Source organism: Schistocerca serialis, chromosome 6, assembly GCF_023864345.2.
Source record: "Schistocerca serialis cubense isolate TAMUIC-IGC-003099 chromosome 6, iqSchSeri2.2, whole genome shotgun sequence".
NCBI classification, from domain to species: domain Eukaryota; kingdom Metazoa; phylum Arthropoda; class Insecta; order Orthoptera; family Acrididae; genus Schistocerca; species Schistocerca serialis.
The window spans coordinates 107,407,534-107,423,128 of NC_064643.1; the positions used below are offsets into that span (position 1 = coordinate 107,407,534).

A 15,595-nucleotide genomic window follows, 5' to 3' on the forward strand; every position below is an offset into this window, starting at 1 on the left:
TCTCAAACAAAAGAAAACACTTGCTTCAGCACGATAAATAACATACTGTACGTTATTCGACACACTTTCGTTCGTAGGCCCCACCATCACCCCCCACCGTTTTGTTTTTGTTTTTTTTTTTTTTTTTTTTTTTTTTTTTTTTTTTTTTTTTTTTTTTTTGCTCGATGTCATGAACTAGTTTAAAAATTACAAAGCACTTTTATCTGATCCATCTAAAGCAAATACAGGTGAAGAAGAGGTTGCGTTCTGGAGGAGTCATTAGTGTATCACGAAAAAGTCACCACATGGGAGGTTGAATGTGTAAAGATTATCTGCAAAAAGCAAGCACATGTGCGTCAAAGTGATGAAAAGCTTCCACTTCTTGTTGCTTAGTAATTGGCCATAAAAGAAAAAGAACACGGGTTAAGTACTCATATTTATTTTCACAATTATAAATAAGCATTTCATAAATCGCTACTCTACACATAAGTATTTTTTCCATACTTGCATTGTTCTAAGCTACAAATTATAGATTATTCATAACGTCTGCTGAGGTAACTATAAACAATAAAACTAACATTCGTATTACAATGGTTCCGCTTAGAAATGTCTGCTGCTACATAAGTAAAGACTTCTATAAGTCAAATATTTACACTCTTGGTATCTCTGTAGACATCACTATGGCTTGAAAATAGTGAGTCTCCAAGGAACTCGCGGTGGCACTCCTTACAAAGTGTAGTGATTTACCTTTTTTCAGGCTTATGCCTTTGTAAATGCATAAGTACGAAAAAACATCTTTGCATGATTCTAGAGATTTACGTACTCCCATTACTCACAGTTTTCAGAAGGTGGACAGTAATTTTGGAATGAAATGTTGATTTACGTCAGCTGCAAATCGACAACGTTCAAAAATCATCAAAAATCAGAAGCTATCATTCCATCACCTCAAAAATTTTGCTTAGTGCGTGTGATGCGACAAACGACAGTACCTTAAAACTTATTCCTCTCCGTCAGTTTTTTTATGTTCACACGACGCAGCAACTTTCTCACAGTTAAAAAATATCTAAAGCAATTACCGACAAATTAATATCTATTTTTTTATGTATTCTGTCTTACTTCTACTATCATAAAACGACTGATGCGAAAAAGTTTCACTGCGTTCTAAGGGTCGGTTTTATGCGTTGTGTACGAACTGCCATTTCTTAATTCCTACCAAAATCTTGTCCATGCTTTTCGATATTTATGTATTTTAAATATGACACCATAAATTATATGCGCGTAAGACTTCGTCACTCTGCAAATTTTTGCCAGATACGGATGTTTTAAAGCCATATAATTGTGTATCACTACTTAATTGTAAATGTATGTTTATTCTCGACATCGAACGTACTGCATACTGTCTCGAATTGCTTTGATGATGAAAGATGTAGTAATTTGTTGAATTCTCAATAATTAAAGAAGTTTTAGTTTCACTGTTCACAACTGCAACGGGAAGATTAATCCCGCCATCCTGTAGGATATCTTCCACAGGTACAATAAACAATGGTGTAGGGGGTTAGCGCCTATTATATTGTAAATTCGTACATTTTTAAAATTCTGTTAACATTTTGAGTTTTACATGTTCGTATTTAGCTTTTAGTTTCGTGCTTACGCTATTACTACCAGAAACTGTAGAACATTATATGAAATATGCACGATGTAGAAAGTCGTACATACTATTTCCAAGCTACAAGACTTACTTCATATGCAGTTACTGTCATGACTTATTTTTACTGTTGAATTCGTTTCAACAGGACACTTGTGTACATTTCTATCCCACCTTCTGCAGTTTTGTACCCAACTATGGATAATTCAAAACGTTGGACGAATGTAAATGTGCAGATAAAGTTTCGAATGAAACGTCCTGACGGATTAAAATTGTGTGCCGTACTGATTCTCGAATCTGGAACCGCTTACCGACTGAGCCATACAGGTACAACTTACAAGTTGCCCTCACAGCTTTAACTTCCATTCTCCCAATACCACGACGAAGCCGTGAGAACGAGTCGTAAGTCGTACCCGGATAGCTCAGTCGGTAACAGCAACGCCCGCAGTGTACAAGGTTCCTTGTTGGGTACTTGGTCCGGCACACAGTTTTAATAATCCATAATGTTTCTGAATACCGCACATTCTTCTGCAGAGTGAAATATTCATACTGGAAAACACTGAATGTCTGAAAAAGCTCACTTGTTATTGAAATAAGTACATTAAAGAAGCATTTCCCAGTAGATAAAACAAGTAAATTTACAAGCAATACGCAGAGTTAAATAAAAGGATACCGACAAACTTTCAAAGGTTGTAGAAACGCTCTTTAGGACCAAAAGTGAGTTTCGGAAGAACAGACATCTTATTTGATCCAGTGGCCACACAATAGATTGCGCTAATGGTTTAATGACATTAGCCGCATTGAAATGAATCATTGATAATAGGTGAAGATTTGTTTCGGACCGGGACTCGAACCCGTATCTCCCGCTCAACGCGAGCGGGCGCCTCAACCGCATCGGCCATCCGAGCACACTTCCCATCCAGCCCAAGTTCCAAGCCTGTTACACGCCTACCCAAGAACCCGTTACTCACAGTTCCAGATTCCCGTAAGAGATCGGGTGTCGACGACCAATGATCCTGTCTTCGGTGCGAATGCACGCCATGCCCAAGCTCTTCCGCGACACAGGGACTGCGAGTAAGTGGTTCATGGGTATGCGACGCTAAGTCAACAGTTTATAACAGGCTGGGAATTTGGGTTGCATGAGGAACATGCTCAGATGGCGATGGCGGGAGATCCAGAGTAGAGTGCCGGTCCGGCACGAACTTTTAAGTGTTACCATTCACTCATTTCAATGCCCAAATGCGGATAAACTAATTAGAAATTTGGAAAAATGAGTTTAGGAAGGTATGTCCGGAAAAATCATCCAGTGATCTACAGAGCGTCGAAATTACAGGGGACAAACCCTGCCGATAGTCCCTTCGACGGCAAACATCTGAAAGCACTGAGGACCTTAGATGGCGCCGAAGGCGTCCACGCCTATCACAACTGTGCTTGGAATTTGGTACCGAAAAATCTCATCTCATTTGTCGGAGGGTTAATCTCTGCAGACGCTCTGTACCTCTGTTGGATGAGTTTTCCAGACTTGGCTTCCTCTGCTCAAGATGCCCCCTATGATCCCTCTAACTCAGTATCGCATTTTTATTACTAGTGTGTATTTAAGAAGAGATCGACACTCTTTTGGACAGACGAACTTCACACCTGGAAAATATGGCCGTGACAACTTCACAGATGGTAACAAGTCCCATGGGGGTGTTTTACATAGTGTGGGCAGAAGTGAAATGGCTTGGAAAATATTTCATGCCCCTTAAGATAGGCAACCCAGCTTACTCGATTAGTACCTGGAGCACATGATGGAGGTTGGGTTGCCTACCTTAAGGCGTACGAAATATTTTCTGGGGCAGTTCAATTCTGACACCTGAGTGTATGCTCGCAAATTATCAATGATTTTTCATGGAGTGCCAGACACTGAACCACCGAGCAGGTGTCTCGTTAAGCAGAAGAAGTGAAGCGGGTGAGTGAGGCTGTTAGGTCCTGCGGGTTCCCTGAGACAGACGCTGTGGAGTGGCTCCACGGCAGAGCACGGTGGAGAGCCTACTCGTCGTAGTCGTCGTAGTCGGGGTCCCGGCAGGCCGGGATGGGCGGGCAGTCGGCGGTGGCGCACTGCACCTGGTGCAGGTAGCACTCGCGGCCCGGCGGGCACTCGTGCACCGAGCACGCGTTCGCCGCCGGCGAGCACCGGTCCGCGTCTGCAACAACAACAAAACAACCACTGTACAGTCTCTCCTCCCTAAGCAGTACACAAATGTTCCACAGGAACTACCTGCCTTCCGCATGGAACACGCCTATCTCACCACTGACTACTAGTGTTAGACACATACGGTTACTGTCAACAAGTATGGGCCTGAAGATGACGATGTAACAACATCGAAACTAGTTGCCAATAAAACCAACACCTTAATACAGCTGGAGGAATTACGTCATTTTTTAACATATATTATACCAGCTGACGTCCCAAGTCGTCCGGTTTAATTATGGATATACGAAAATGAATTGAGGGTGTAATTCATAACTAATAAGAGGTTTGCGTCAAGCAGACGTCTAAAATAAGATGACCATAGAAAATATTAGTTACCCTAAGCCATACCCAAGTTTGATAGGGTGACTATGATAAGTAGGAAGAGAATGATGTCAAACTTGAACATCACGTTTTGACACAGGGGAAAGCGTCGTGGAAGAAAAAAAAAATTAACGAAAATTTGACAAATAGATGGCGCTGTAAGCGTCATAATACGCATGCCTACAGACTAATGGCACACTGCTGTTCCTCAGTTTGCTACCGAGACGCCTCACATAACTGTCTCCGAGAAGGATCGCGTGCTGCTGATAAATCTCCTTTACAGGAACTGTGACTATGCCCCAGTATCCCTGCTGAAGTTCTGGATACTGAAGGGTACGAAAGAAGTCTTGAGCCTGTGACCGCTAAGACTCTGGAATAAGTGATTACAAAATTCGAAAAGAGGTCCTGATGTACAGTATAAGAAAGGGAGGAAGCAGTTCTGGCGTTTGTAGAAGACGTGGCCACACAACTGCAGGACATGTCGACCAGTAGCGTGCAAGCATGCAGTGCACAGGGAATTGCTCGGACATGCCTGCGAGCACAGTGCACAAAATCCTACAAAACATCCAAAATTGCTATTCATACAAAATCATCCAAACTTTCGCTCGGGAAGTGGACAGTGAATGGCCATGGAACATTCTGTAGACAGACGAAGCCCATTTCCATCCCCAAAGACACGTCAAGAAGCAGAACTGCAGATTATGGGCAACAGAAAAACAGTACGCACATCAACCGGTATCACTTCATTGTGCAAAGAAGACTATGTGGCGTGGGTTGATGGCATCGTTTACCGTACGGACGTATTTTTTCGAGGAGAGGCGTTCTGCGGGTCCTGTTACATCTACCATCGTTGGTAAACGACATGAGAGTCTTCTGTGCACCAACACCTTTGTAAACCTTCAACAGCGTGGATGTGTGACTAGGATCATTTTTGTGCAAGATCACGGTCCTCCGCACATTGCACAGCCAGTGAAACGACTACTGCACGGGCATTTCAGAAATGCTAGACTTACCAGCCCCCAGCTGTCATTTCTCTGCAGTGTGACCGTCCGGATCGCTTGATCTTACTCTGTATGAGTTGTGACTGTGAGGTTATCTGAAAGATGTTATGTTCAGTGCTCAAATTATGAACGTAGCTGAATTGAAGGCACGCATTGTGCAACGCACTCTGAACGTGACCCCTGAAGCTACCTGATCTGTTGTGGAATATGTGGTGTCACCGCCAGACACCACACTTGCTAGGTGGTAGCCTTTAAATCGGCCGCGGTCCATTAGTATACGTCGGACTCGCGTGTCGCCACTGTCAGTGATAGCAGACCGAGCGCCACCACACGGCAGGTCTAGAGAGACGTACTAGCACTCGCCCCAGTTGTACAGCCGACTTAGCCAGAGATGGATCACTGACAACTACGCTCTCATTTGCCGAGACGACAGTTAGCATAGCCTTCAGCTACGTCATTTGCTACAACCTAGCAAGGCGCCATAGCATTTGATATTATTTTATATTGTGGTTACAACATGTACCGTCAAGAGAGATGTTCTACAATTGTGGATTAAAGTTAAGTATTACATCAACTACGTACTTTATTTGCTACTATTAATTCCTTTAACTGTTCCAGACCTCATGCCAATCTGCGTGAGCTTAACGCGTGCCTTTCGGCTTCCTCTCATTGTGCCTTGGCTGTCTTGCCAAGTCACAACACAATATGCTCTTTCTCGATTTCAACTTTTAGCCGAAAAAGGTGGACAGCTATTGAACGTGTCTTGCGCCAGTCTCACGACAATTAAAAGCCTGTGTAATTTTGCTTTTTATGCGGTTTTTGCCGCAGCACAACTAAAAACCGATTTTTCCCGTCCAATGTGGCACAACCCTGTCGCGGGATGGTTAACAGTGCCATAACTGTTCATTGCAGAATCTGTGCAGTCATGCACATTCTGCAGTACGGGTGGTGTAATGTGCAGCTCAGATCACAGCGGTCGGATTGCCATTCATCTGTCATTTGTAACCGACCCCATTTACGTTAAGACGATTACAGTGCCACCTATTGGTAAAATATTCGTTAATTTGTTGTTTTGTTCCATGATGTTTCCCCCATGCTTCAATAATATGCTGTTGAAATTTGATGTCATTCTGAGCAGTGGTTCTGTTTCTACAGCGTTTTAATACTGGAACTTTAATTATGGACAGTCTGTATATCTAAATCATTTTCCTTCCCAGCAGTCTTGCTTCCACCCTTCCAGTCCGTCTTTTCTCGACGAAGAGAAACGCTGTCTGGTCAAAAGCACCCGAAACGCCTTCAGAAGACATTAATACGTTGTGTGTTCCCCATATGCCGTTATGAAAATTTGAGCTCTGCCGGAAACACTTTCAATGAGGTGTCTGAATTTCTGTGGAGGAATAGCAGTCCATTCTACTTCAACAGCCGAAAACACAGAAGGCAGTGATGTTGGATGCTGGCATCTGGTGCGAAGTCGACTCTTTGATTCTTGCCATGACCTTCGGGTTGGGACTCTGGGCAGACCAGTCCATTTCAAGAAAGTTGTTGTCCACAAACCACTGCCTCGCAGTGCTGCTTTATGACAGCGTGCATGCAAACAATCATCGTGGTGGTGGTGATTAGTGTTTAACGTCCCGTCGACAACGAGGTCATCAGAGACGGAGCGCAAGCTCGGGTTAGGGAAGGATTGGGAAGGAAATCGGCCGTGTCCTTTCAAAGGAACCATCCCGGCATTTGCCTGAAACGATTTAGGGAAATCACGGAAAACCTAAATCAGGATGGCTGGAGACTGGATTGAACCGTCGTCCTCCCGAATGCGAGTCCAGTGTGCTAACCACTGCGCCACCTCGCTCGGTCAAACAATCATCATCTCCGAATTGTTCCTCTGCTGTGCACAGTACATAATGCTGTAAATTAAAACTGTTGTCATATCCTTACGCACTTAGCGATTTCTTAAGCGCAATAAGGGGACCACACCCTAACCACGAAAAACACCTCCATACCATAGCACCCCCCTCCCCCCTGACCTTCAGTGTTGGCACTACACATGATGGCATGTAAAAGTTCTCCAGGCATTCGACAAGCCCAAACCCATCCATCGGATTGGCACAGAGTACAGATGATTCATCGCTCCAAATCACTCATTTCCAGTCATCCAGTATCCAATGGTAGCGTTGTTTATACCACCCCAAATGAGGCTTAGCATTGACTTGGAAGTCTGTGGCGGATGGGGACCTTCTCGACCATTCTACCCTGTTATTTGTGACGTCCTAAGCATGTGCCGGTGGCACTTTGCTTCTCACGAGTGATTCCTTCCGCTGATTCCATGAGACTTTTTACAACCATCTTCCGCAATGCTCGCTCGACAGTGCCTGTCCATCAGTACTCGGGGTCTGCCTGGCCTTTGTTTATCTGTGCTTGTTTCTTCGCGTTTCCTCTTCACAGTCACATCACCAACAGCCGCGCGGGATTAGCCGAGCGATCTTGGGCGCTGCAGTCAGAGACTGTGCGGCTGGTCACGGCGGAAGTTCGAGTCCTCCCTCGGGCATGGGTGTGTGTGTTTGTCCTTAGGATAATTTAGGTTAAGTAGTGTGCAAGCTTAGGGACTGATGACCTTAGCAGTTAAGTCCCATAAGATTTCACACACATTTGAACATCACCAACAGTCGACTTGAGCCGCTTTAGATGAGCTGAAATGTCTCTCATGCATTTGTTACTCAGTTCGTTCGAAATCACTGAGCTCTCCCGTCCGAACAGTTATGCTGTCACTGCTTGTCACTGTCAACACAATACTCCCGCCTCTCGTTAACATCTAGTCGTCGATTCCGCATTACATAGGCGTTCAAATGTGTGTGAAATCTTATGGGCACTGCTAAGGTCATCAGTCCCTAAGCTTACACACTACTTAACCCAAATTATCCTAAGTACAAACACACACACCCAAGCCCGAGGGATGACTCGAACCCCCGCCGGGACCAGCCGCACAGTCCATGACAGCAGCGCCTGAGTCCGCTAAATACAGTATGAAAGTATCGAAATCAAAGGAACGCATACAATGCGAACAAACATTTCAATGATAACCACGACTTTTACTCTTCAGAGTGTAACACGACATAAAAATAAATTACCTTAATTTCAGTGACAGCCTTTTACTTGTATTCAGATTCCTTCCCTTTGGCCAAGTTAGAATAGAGATCTCTTTGGACTTCTTAAAGGACACCCGGGAAGGAAAAAGCAGGAGACATCCTAACTAACGTGACTCCGCTTTCCGTCCTTTCATTCTTTTTCATTCACTGTCGCTCGTTATGCTACATTAAACAAGAAAAGCCGGCCCCTGTGACCGAGCGGTTCTAGGCGCTTCAGTCCGGAACCATGCTGCTGCTTCGGTCGCAGGTTCGAATCTTGCATCGGGTATGGATGTGTGTGATGTCCTTAGGTTAGTTAGGTTGAAGTAGTTCTAAGTCTAGTGGACTGATGACCTCAGATGTTAAGTCCCATAGTGCTTAGAGCCATTTGAATCAATCGAAAAAAGAAATGATCCATTTGCAATTGCTTCAACGAAAAATGGCTGCTGCCAAGGGTGCCCACATAATTTTTTTTTTTTGGTGGGGGGGGGGGGGGGGGGGGAAGTCGGGAGTGGGGCTCTAGACCTGGAGGTCTGGTATATTTTCAATATTTTGAATGACGAATGGCGACTTGTAAATAGCAACAAAAAATTTTCAGAAAAACCTGTGTAATACTGATTTTTAAATCGTTTTCTTGAAAGAAAAACACCTTAATACATCATATTTTTCCTCTTCCAGAGAGCTGGGGGGAGGGGGATGTGGCCCTACCCTCTCCATAGCTACAGGTGCCCTTGGCTGCTGTTGATAATGGGCTTCAAAAATGGTTCAAATGGCTCTGAGCACTATGGGACTTAACATCTGAGGTCATCAGTCCCGTAGAACTTAGAACTACTTAAACCTAATTAACCTAAGCACATCACACACGTCCATTTCCGAGGCAGGATTCGAACCTGCGACCTGCGGTCTCCTTTACAGATGAACCACATCTTCCCAAAATTCTACCAATGAACCGAAGACGACTATCCGCCTTCCCCACAACTGCCATTACATGCTTGTCCCACTTCATATGGCTCTGCAATGTTACGCCCAAATATTTAATCGACGTGACTGTGTCAAGCGCTACACTACTAATGGTGTATTCAAACATTAGTGGATTCTTTTTCCTATTCATCTGCATTAATTTACACTTTTCTGGACTGAAGCGCCTAGAACCGCTCGGCCACCGCGGCCGTGAATGGACATGAGCTAGCAGCTGATTCTCGAACAATGGGAACCATTAAATCTCAAATGAAATTGAAACTACTATACGCATCTAGCTACCCAAGGCGCTAGAATCTGTTGCTACCACGGTGTGTCGCAAATGCCTTTATCTAGCGTTTTCTTCGTTCAGGTAAGATCTAGGTTTCAATCCTCAAAATGCTACTGACAAGCATGCAGCTTCTACTGCAGTGGTGTAAATCTAATTTGAACGCAGCAGGCAAGGAAACTAGGTACTGGTACTAATGGCAGTTTTGGATCCAGAATGATAAGAGTCTCAGTTTCTGATGTGATGTACGCCGCGGCTCACGAGAGTACCTCCCGTTCTCAGATAAGCTGGAGTATCAAAGATATACAACGACTATGTATCGCAGAGCAGGTACTTCAAGTTTCAAAACGCCTACTTTACTTCTAAGCTCAGCCTCCTAGTTTAGGATATTTAGCGTTTTTAATGCCATCATCATCTTCTTCATCTAAAATGTTCCTTAATTTCCCCTTCTCCGTTCTATGCAGACTTTTAATATTTGTTACTACATCAGCTGCGGTATGAGTATCTCCAGTTTCCCTTTACTGTCCTTTATGTATTACGAGGTGATGTGGACCACAACATCCTTGGTGTTTTCTAAGGGTTTTCACTGCGCACCATACGACAAAAAATTTTCAATCAATCCTTTCTATGACACATACTAATACATCTACATACATACTCCGCAATCCACCATACTGTGCGTGGCGGAGGGTACCTCGTACTACAACTAGCATCATCTCTCCCTGTTCCACTCCCAAACAGAACGGCCTATATGCCTCTGTACGAGCCCTAATCTCTCTTATCTTATCTTTGTGGTCTTTCCGCGAAATGTAAGTCGGCGGCAGTAAGATTGTACTGCAGTCAGCCTCAAATGCTGGTTCTCTAAATTTCCTCAGCAGCGATTCACGAAAAGAACACCTCCTTTCCTCCAGAGACTCCCACCCGAGTTCCTGAAGCATTTCCGTAACACTCGCGTGATGATCAAACCTACCAGTAACAAATATAGCAGCCCGCCTCTGAATTGCTTCTATGTCCTCCCTCAATCCGACCTGATAGGGATCCCAAATGCTCGAGCAGTACTCGAGAATAGGTCGTATTAGTGTTTTATAAGCGGTCTCCTTTACAGATGAACCACATCTTTCCAAAATTCTACCAATGAACCGAAGACGACTGTCAGCCCTCCCCAAAACTGCCATTACATGCTTGTCCCACTTCATATCGCTCTGCAATGTTACGCCCAAATATTTAATCGACGTGACTGTGTAAAGCGCTACGCTACTAATGGAGTATTCAAACATTACGGGATTCTTTTTCCTATTCATCTGCATTAATTTACATTTATTTATATTTAGAGTTTGCTGCTATTCTGTACACCAATCACAAATCCTGTCCAAGTCATCTTGTATCCTCCTAGAGTCACTCAAAGACGACACCTTCCCGTACACCACAGCATCATCAGCATACAGCCGCACATTGCTCTCCACCCTATCCAAAGGATCATTTATGTAGATAGAAAACAGCAGCGGACCTACCACACTTCCCTGGGGCACTCCAGATGATACCCTCAACTCCGATGAACACTCACCATCGAGGACAACGTACTGGGTTCTATTACTTAAGAAGTCTTCGAGCCACTCACATATTTGGGAACCAATCCCGTACGCGCGTACCTTAGTTAGGAGTCTGCAGTGGGACACCGAGGCAAACGCATTCCGGAAGTCAAGGAATATGGCATCCGTCTGATACCCTTCATCCATGGTTCGCAAGATATCATGTGAAAAAAAAGGCGATTTGAGTTTCGCAGGAGCGATGCTTTCTAAAGCCGTGCTGATGCATAGACAGCAACTTCTCTGTCTCAAGGAAATTCATTATATTCGAACTGAGAATATGTTCGAGAATCCTGCAACAAACCGATGTTAAGGATGTTGGTCTATAATTTTGAGGATCCGTCCTTCTACCATTCTTATACACAGGCGTCACCTGCGCTTTTTTCCAGTCGCTCGGGACTTTACGTTGGGCATGAGATTCGCGATAAATGCAAGCTAAGTAAGGAGCCAATGCAGTAGAGTACTCTATGGAAAACCGAATTGGGATCCCATCAGGACCTGGCGATTTATTTATTTTCCACCCATTCAGCTGCTTCACAACCCCAGCGATGTCTATCACTATGTCCTCCATACGGGAATCTGTACGAGACTCAAACGGCGGTATGTTCGTACGATCCTCCTGCGTGAAAGATTTCTCAAATGCTAAAATTTAAAATTTCAGCTTTCGTTTTGTTGTCTTCCGTTGCCAGGCCATACTGATCAGTGAGTGACTGGATGGAAGCCTTGGACCCGCTTACCGATTTTACGTAAGACCAGAATTTCCTTGGGATTTCAGCAAGATCTTTTGCTAAGGTATGCGGTGGTAGTGGTTGTATGCTTCGCGCATCGCTCTTTTTACAGCAGCACGAATCTCTACTAACTTTTGCCTATCCTCATTCTCCCAATCTTTCTTATATCGCGAGTGCAACTGTCTTTGTTTCCTGAGCATTCTCCAAATTGCACTAATAAGCCACGGTGGATCTTTTCCGTCCGTAACCCACATTTTCGGCACATACTTCTCTAATGCGTGATTTACAATGTGTTTAAAATTTGCCCATAATTCTTCCACGTCCATCGTACCGGAAGTAAATGAAGTCGACTCATTTACTAAGCGGGATGATAAGAACTGCTTATCTGCTCTTTCTAGTAAGAATACTCTTCTAGCCTCGTTGACCGACCTTTTAACTTTCGTAACCATAGTCGTAATGACAACATCATGATCACTAATCCCTGTCTCAACACAGAAACCGTCGATGAGGTCTGGTCTGTTCGTGGCTACCAGATCTAAAATAATTCCATTACGCGTTGGCTGTCGATTTAGCTGCTCAAGACAGTTTTCGGATAATGTGTTCAAAAGTAATTCAGACGACGGCTTGTCTGTACCACCTGTAATGAATCCATAGACATCCCAGTCAATAGTAGGTGGGTTGAAGTCGCCTCCGACTAATATAGCATGATCCGGGTACTTCTGCGATACAGAGTGTAGACTCCCTTTGAATGATTCTAGAACTGTTACGGTGGAACCTGGTGGCCGGTAATAACACCCAACAATTAACTTTATTTCTCCTAGCCCTGTTAAATGTGTCCAGATGACTTCACAATCACACTCTACTTCGACCTCAGTAGACACAATATTTTTGTCAACTGCAATGAAGACACCACCTCCTACGGTGTCCAATCTGTCTTTCCGATGCACGTTCCAACCCTCACTAAATATTTCAGAACTTTCTATCTCACGGTTCAGCCAGGTCTCAGTCGCGAGAATAACTTGCGCGCAACACGCTTCCTGGAGGGCAGTAAATTCAGGAACTTTATTCCGAATACTCTGAAAATTTACTGCTAATATCTTGATAGCTGAAGTGTCTTTACACTGAGCGCGTCCTGATTTCCCAGCCTGCATATCGACTGGTGAGTGTTCATCAGGACGCCTCGCACTACTGCCTAGCATAAAAAAAAACCCATGTGCACGCCGCAAGTACATTGTTGTTTTACCTGTCTAACAGTTGGTTAGCATAAACATCTAAGTTATGGACAACATTTTAAATTACTGGTTACAATACAGTCAAAAAGTTTAACAAAATACAACATGGCGAAATATTTTTTCGTATAAAAGGAATTTCGTGTCAAACGGTGCATGCAAAGGAAAAACTATACAGAGTTATTCAATTTACAACTTTGGAGTGATAAAGAAATTTGTTGAGATAACTTGCAGAATCGGTGGATGTGTCATTTCGTAGAAAACAACCTCCAGTTTGATTCCCGTAACGCTTCAGCACGCCATTCCGCCACCAGGAGCGCCAGAGTAGTCTACAGTTAAAATTGTTAATTTCACTGGTGCGGAGCGTGCTCGCTGTTGTGTTTTCGTTTCATGAAACGAACTCTGCAAAAATTGTTCGGCGTAAATTTTGCACCGCATACGCTAAAGAACGTCCAAGGACGCCTACAATTTACTCTTGGCACAAGAACTTTGTTGAGAATTATGTCGAACAGGTTCGGGAGAGATTTGCCTGTAGTCCACAAGATCAACGCGACGCGCGTCTCGCGAGACAGGCATTCCACAAAGGACTGTCTGGCGAGTACTGCATGGACGTTTACACTTGAAACCATGCAGATTCACAACGCCACATGACATTAGTGATGCAGATAAGACTGCTAGTGGGCAAATCTGTGCGGAAATGTTGCTCGGATATAGGACGACGAGGCACAATAATATCCAGCGATGAGTCAACACTTACAAGGGGAGGCCGCCAATTGTGAAATTCAGATTCGGTTCATACTGCGCATAATAAAAACTCATGGCCAGAGGTGTAATGTGGCAAAGCACCAAGATGCACTTCTCAGCCGTTGTCGAGAAAATCGACAGTTAAAAGAAACCGTTGCGATGAAATACTCTCTACGATTTACAATTTCCTACAGCGTCGTGGCGCAGCGGTAGCTCGGGTTCGTAATCCGAAGGTCGCTGGATCGAATCTCGCGCCATCTAACCTTTTTTTTTAGTATTTGTTTTTGTAATTAATATATATATATATATATATATATATATATATATATATATATATCGTGGGGTCTCTACTCTAATTCGAACGTTTGACTTACACTATACGTATTCGTTTCGGAATATCGTTTCTACGTCTTCTGTTAACTACACGTGTAAACATTACGAAGACAATTAATAACATTTGTGAAATACAACTTTGTTTGCGGAAAACATAATCATGTTCGAAGTCGCAGTATGAATCGAATCTGAGTTTCACAATTGGCGGCCTCCCCTTGTTAATATCAGAAGCATGATGAACACCCACAACTGCAGAATACGGGGCAGCGAAAATCCACATGCAATCCTGGAACATATTCGCGACAGCTCCATAGTTAATGTGTTTTGTACCCTTAGCAAACAGAGTGTACGGCCCTTTGTTCTTCATGGAGAAAACTGTCACTGATATTATGTATCTGGATATGCCCGAAAACTTTTTAGTTCCACAGAGCGCTGAAGATTAGCGAGATGAAATGGCCGCGCGGAGTGGCTGCGCGGTTAGAGGCGCCATGTCACGGATTGCGCGGCCCTTCCCGCCGGAAGTTCGAGTCCTCCCTCGGGCATGTGTGTGTGTGTCTTTTGTTCTTAGCATAAGTTAAAGATAGTTTAAGTACTGTGTAAGTCTAGGGACCGGTGTTCTCAGCAGTTTGGTCCCTTAGGAATTCACACACATTTGAACATTCAAGAGGAAACGGTTTACTGCCAGCAAAATGATGCATCACCTCATTTCCTCAAGGAAGTTCGAGATTTCCTCGATAATCGCTTCCCAGGTCATTGAGGGCTTACTAAACTTGATACCACCAGATTTCTTTCTCTGGGATTTTTTAAATACCGTTTGCGTATTCCTCCTCTGCCAAACAATTTAGCAGACCTGAAAAAAGTTACGCTCGATTTACAGCAACGAGTGTGGGAACAAATTCATTACCAGTGGGATGTTTGCCGCATCACAAATGGTAGTCACATCTAACCAAAATGACACTTGACGCTTTTTTGTGAAACTTAAGGTTGTTCGCTACAAAATGACACACTGCGTATTCTGTATGTTATCTCAATAAATTTCAGTATCATTCCAAAATTGTGAAGTCCTTTTTGACTCAACCTGTCCCGTATGTTTAATCTCGTCTAATTTTATTACAATACAGTAACTCGATTTCACTCCAAAATTTACTCTTAAGCTCCAATATCTGTATACCACAGAGTATTGCTTTTTGGAGAATATCCTCTTTTTTTACAGTATTTTTTCAGCTTCAAATTTTCGACAAATTGTTCGATATTGTACTTCGTTTTATTCATTTCACCATTCGAATGCTCATCTTCACATGCTGGTCACTAAGTTCTTCATTTCTGATGTAACAGAAAGGAACTGTGATGTAGATTTTATTTTCAAATCCTGTGTCTTTTACATCCATGCGATCTTTAGAGCCTTAAACTAGCTCCAAAATACCC

At 43.6% G+C, this 15,595-nt stretch overlaps 1 protein-coding gene across 1 annotated transcript in view; it reads right to left on the reverse strand.

The window, feature by feature from the left end:
* Positions 1 to 402: 402 nt before the first annotated feature.
* LOC126483611 (dickkopf-related protein 3-like) overlaps positions 403 to 15,595 on the reverse strand; it is a 171,234-nt gene continuing 156,041 nt past the window's right edge. The window contains exon 4 of the mRNA XM_050106650.1: positions 403 to 3,810. Coding sequence (XP_049962607.1) covers positions 3,656 to 3,810 — 155 coding nt within the window. The 3' untranslated portion in view covers positions 403 to 3,655. The remainder of the gene's footprint in view (positions 3,811 to 15,595) is intronic.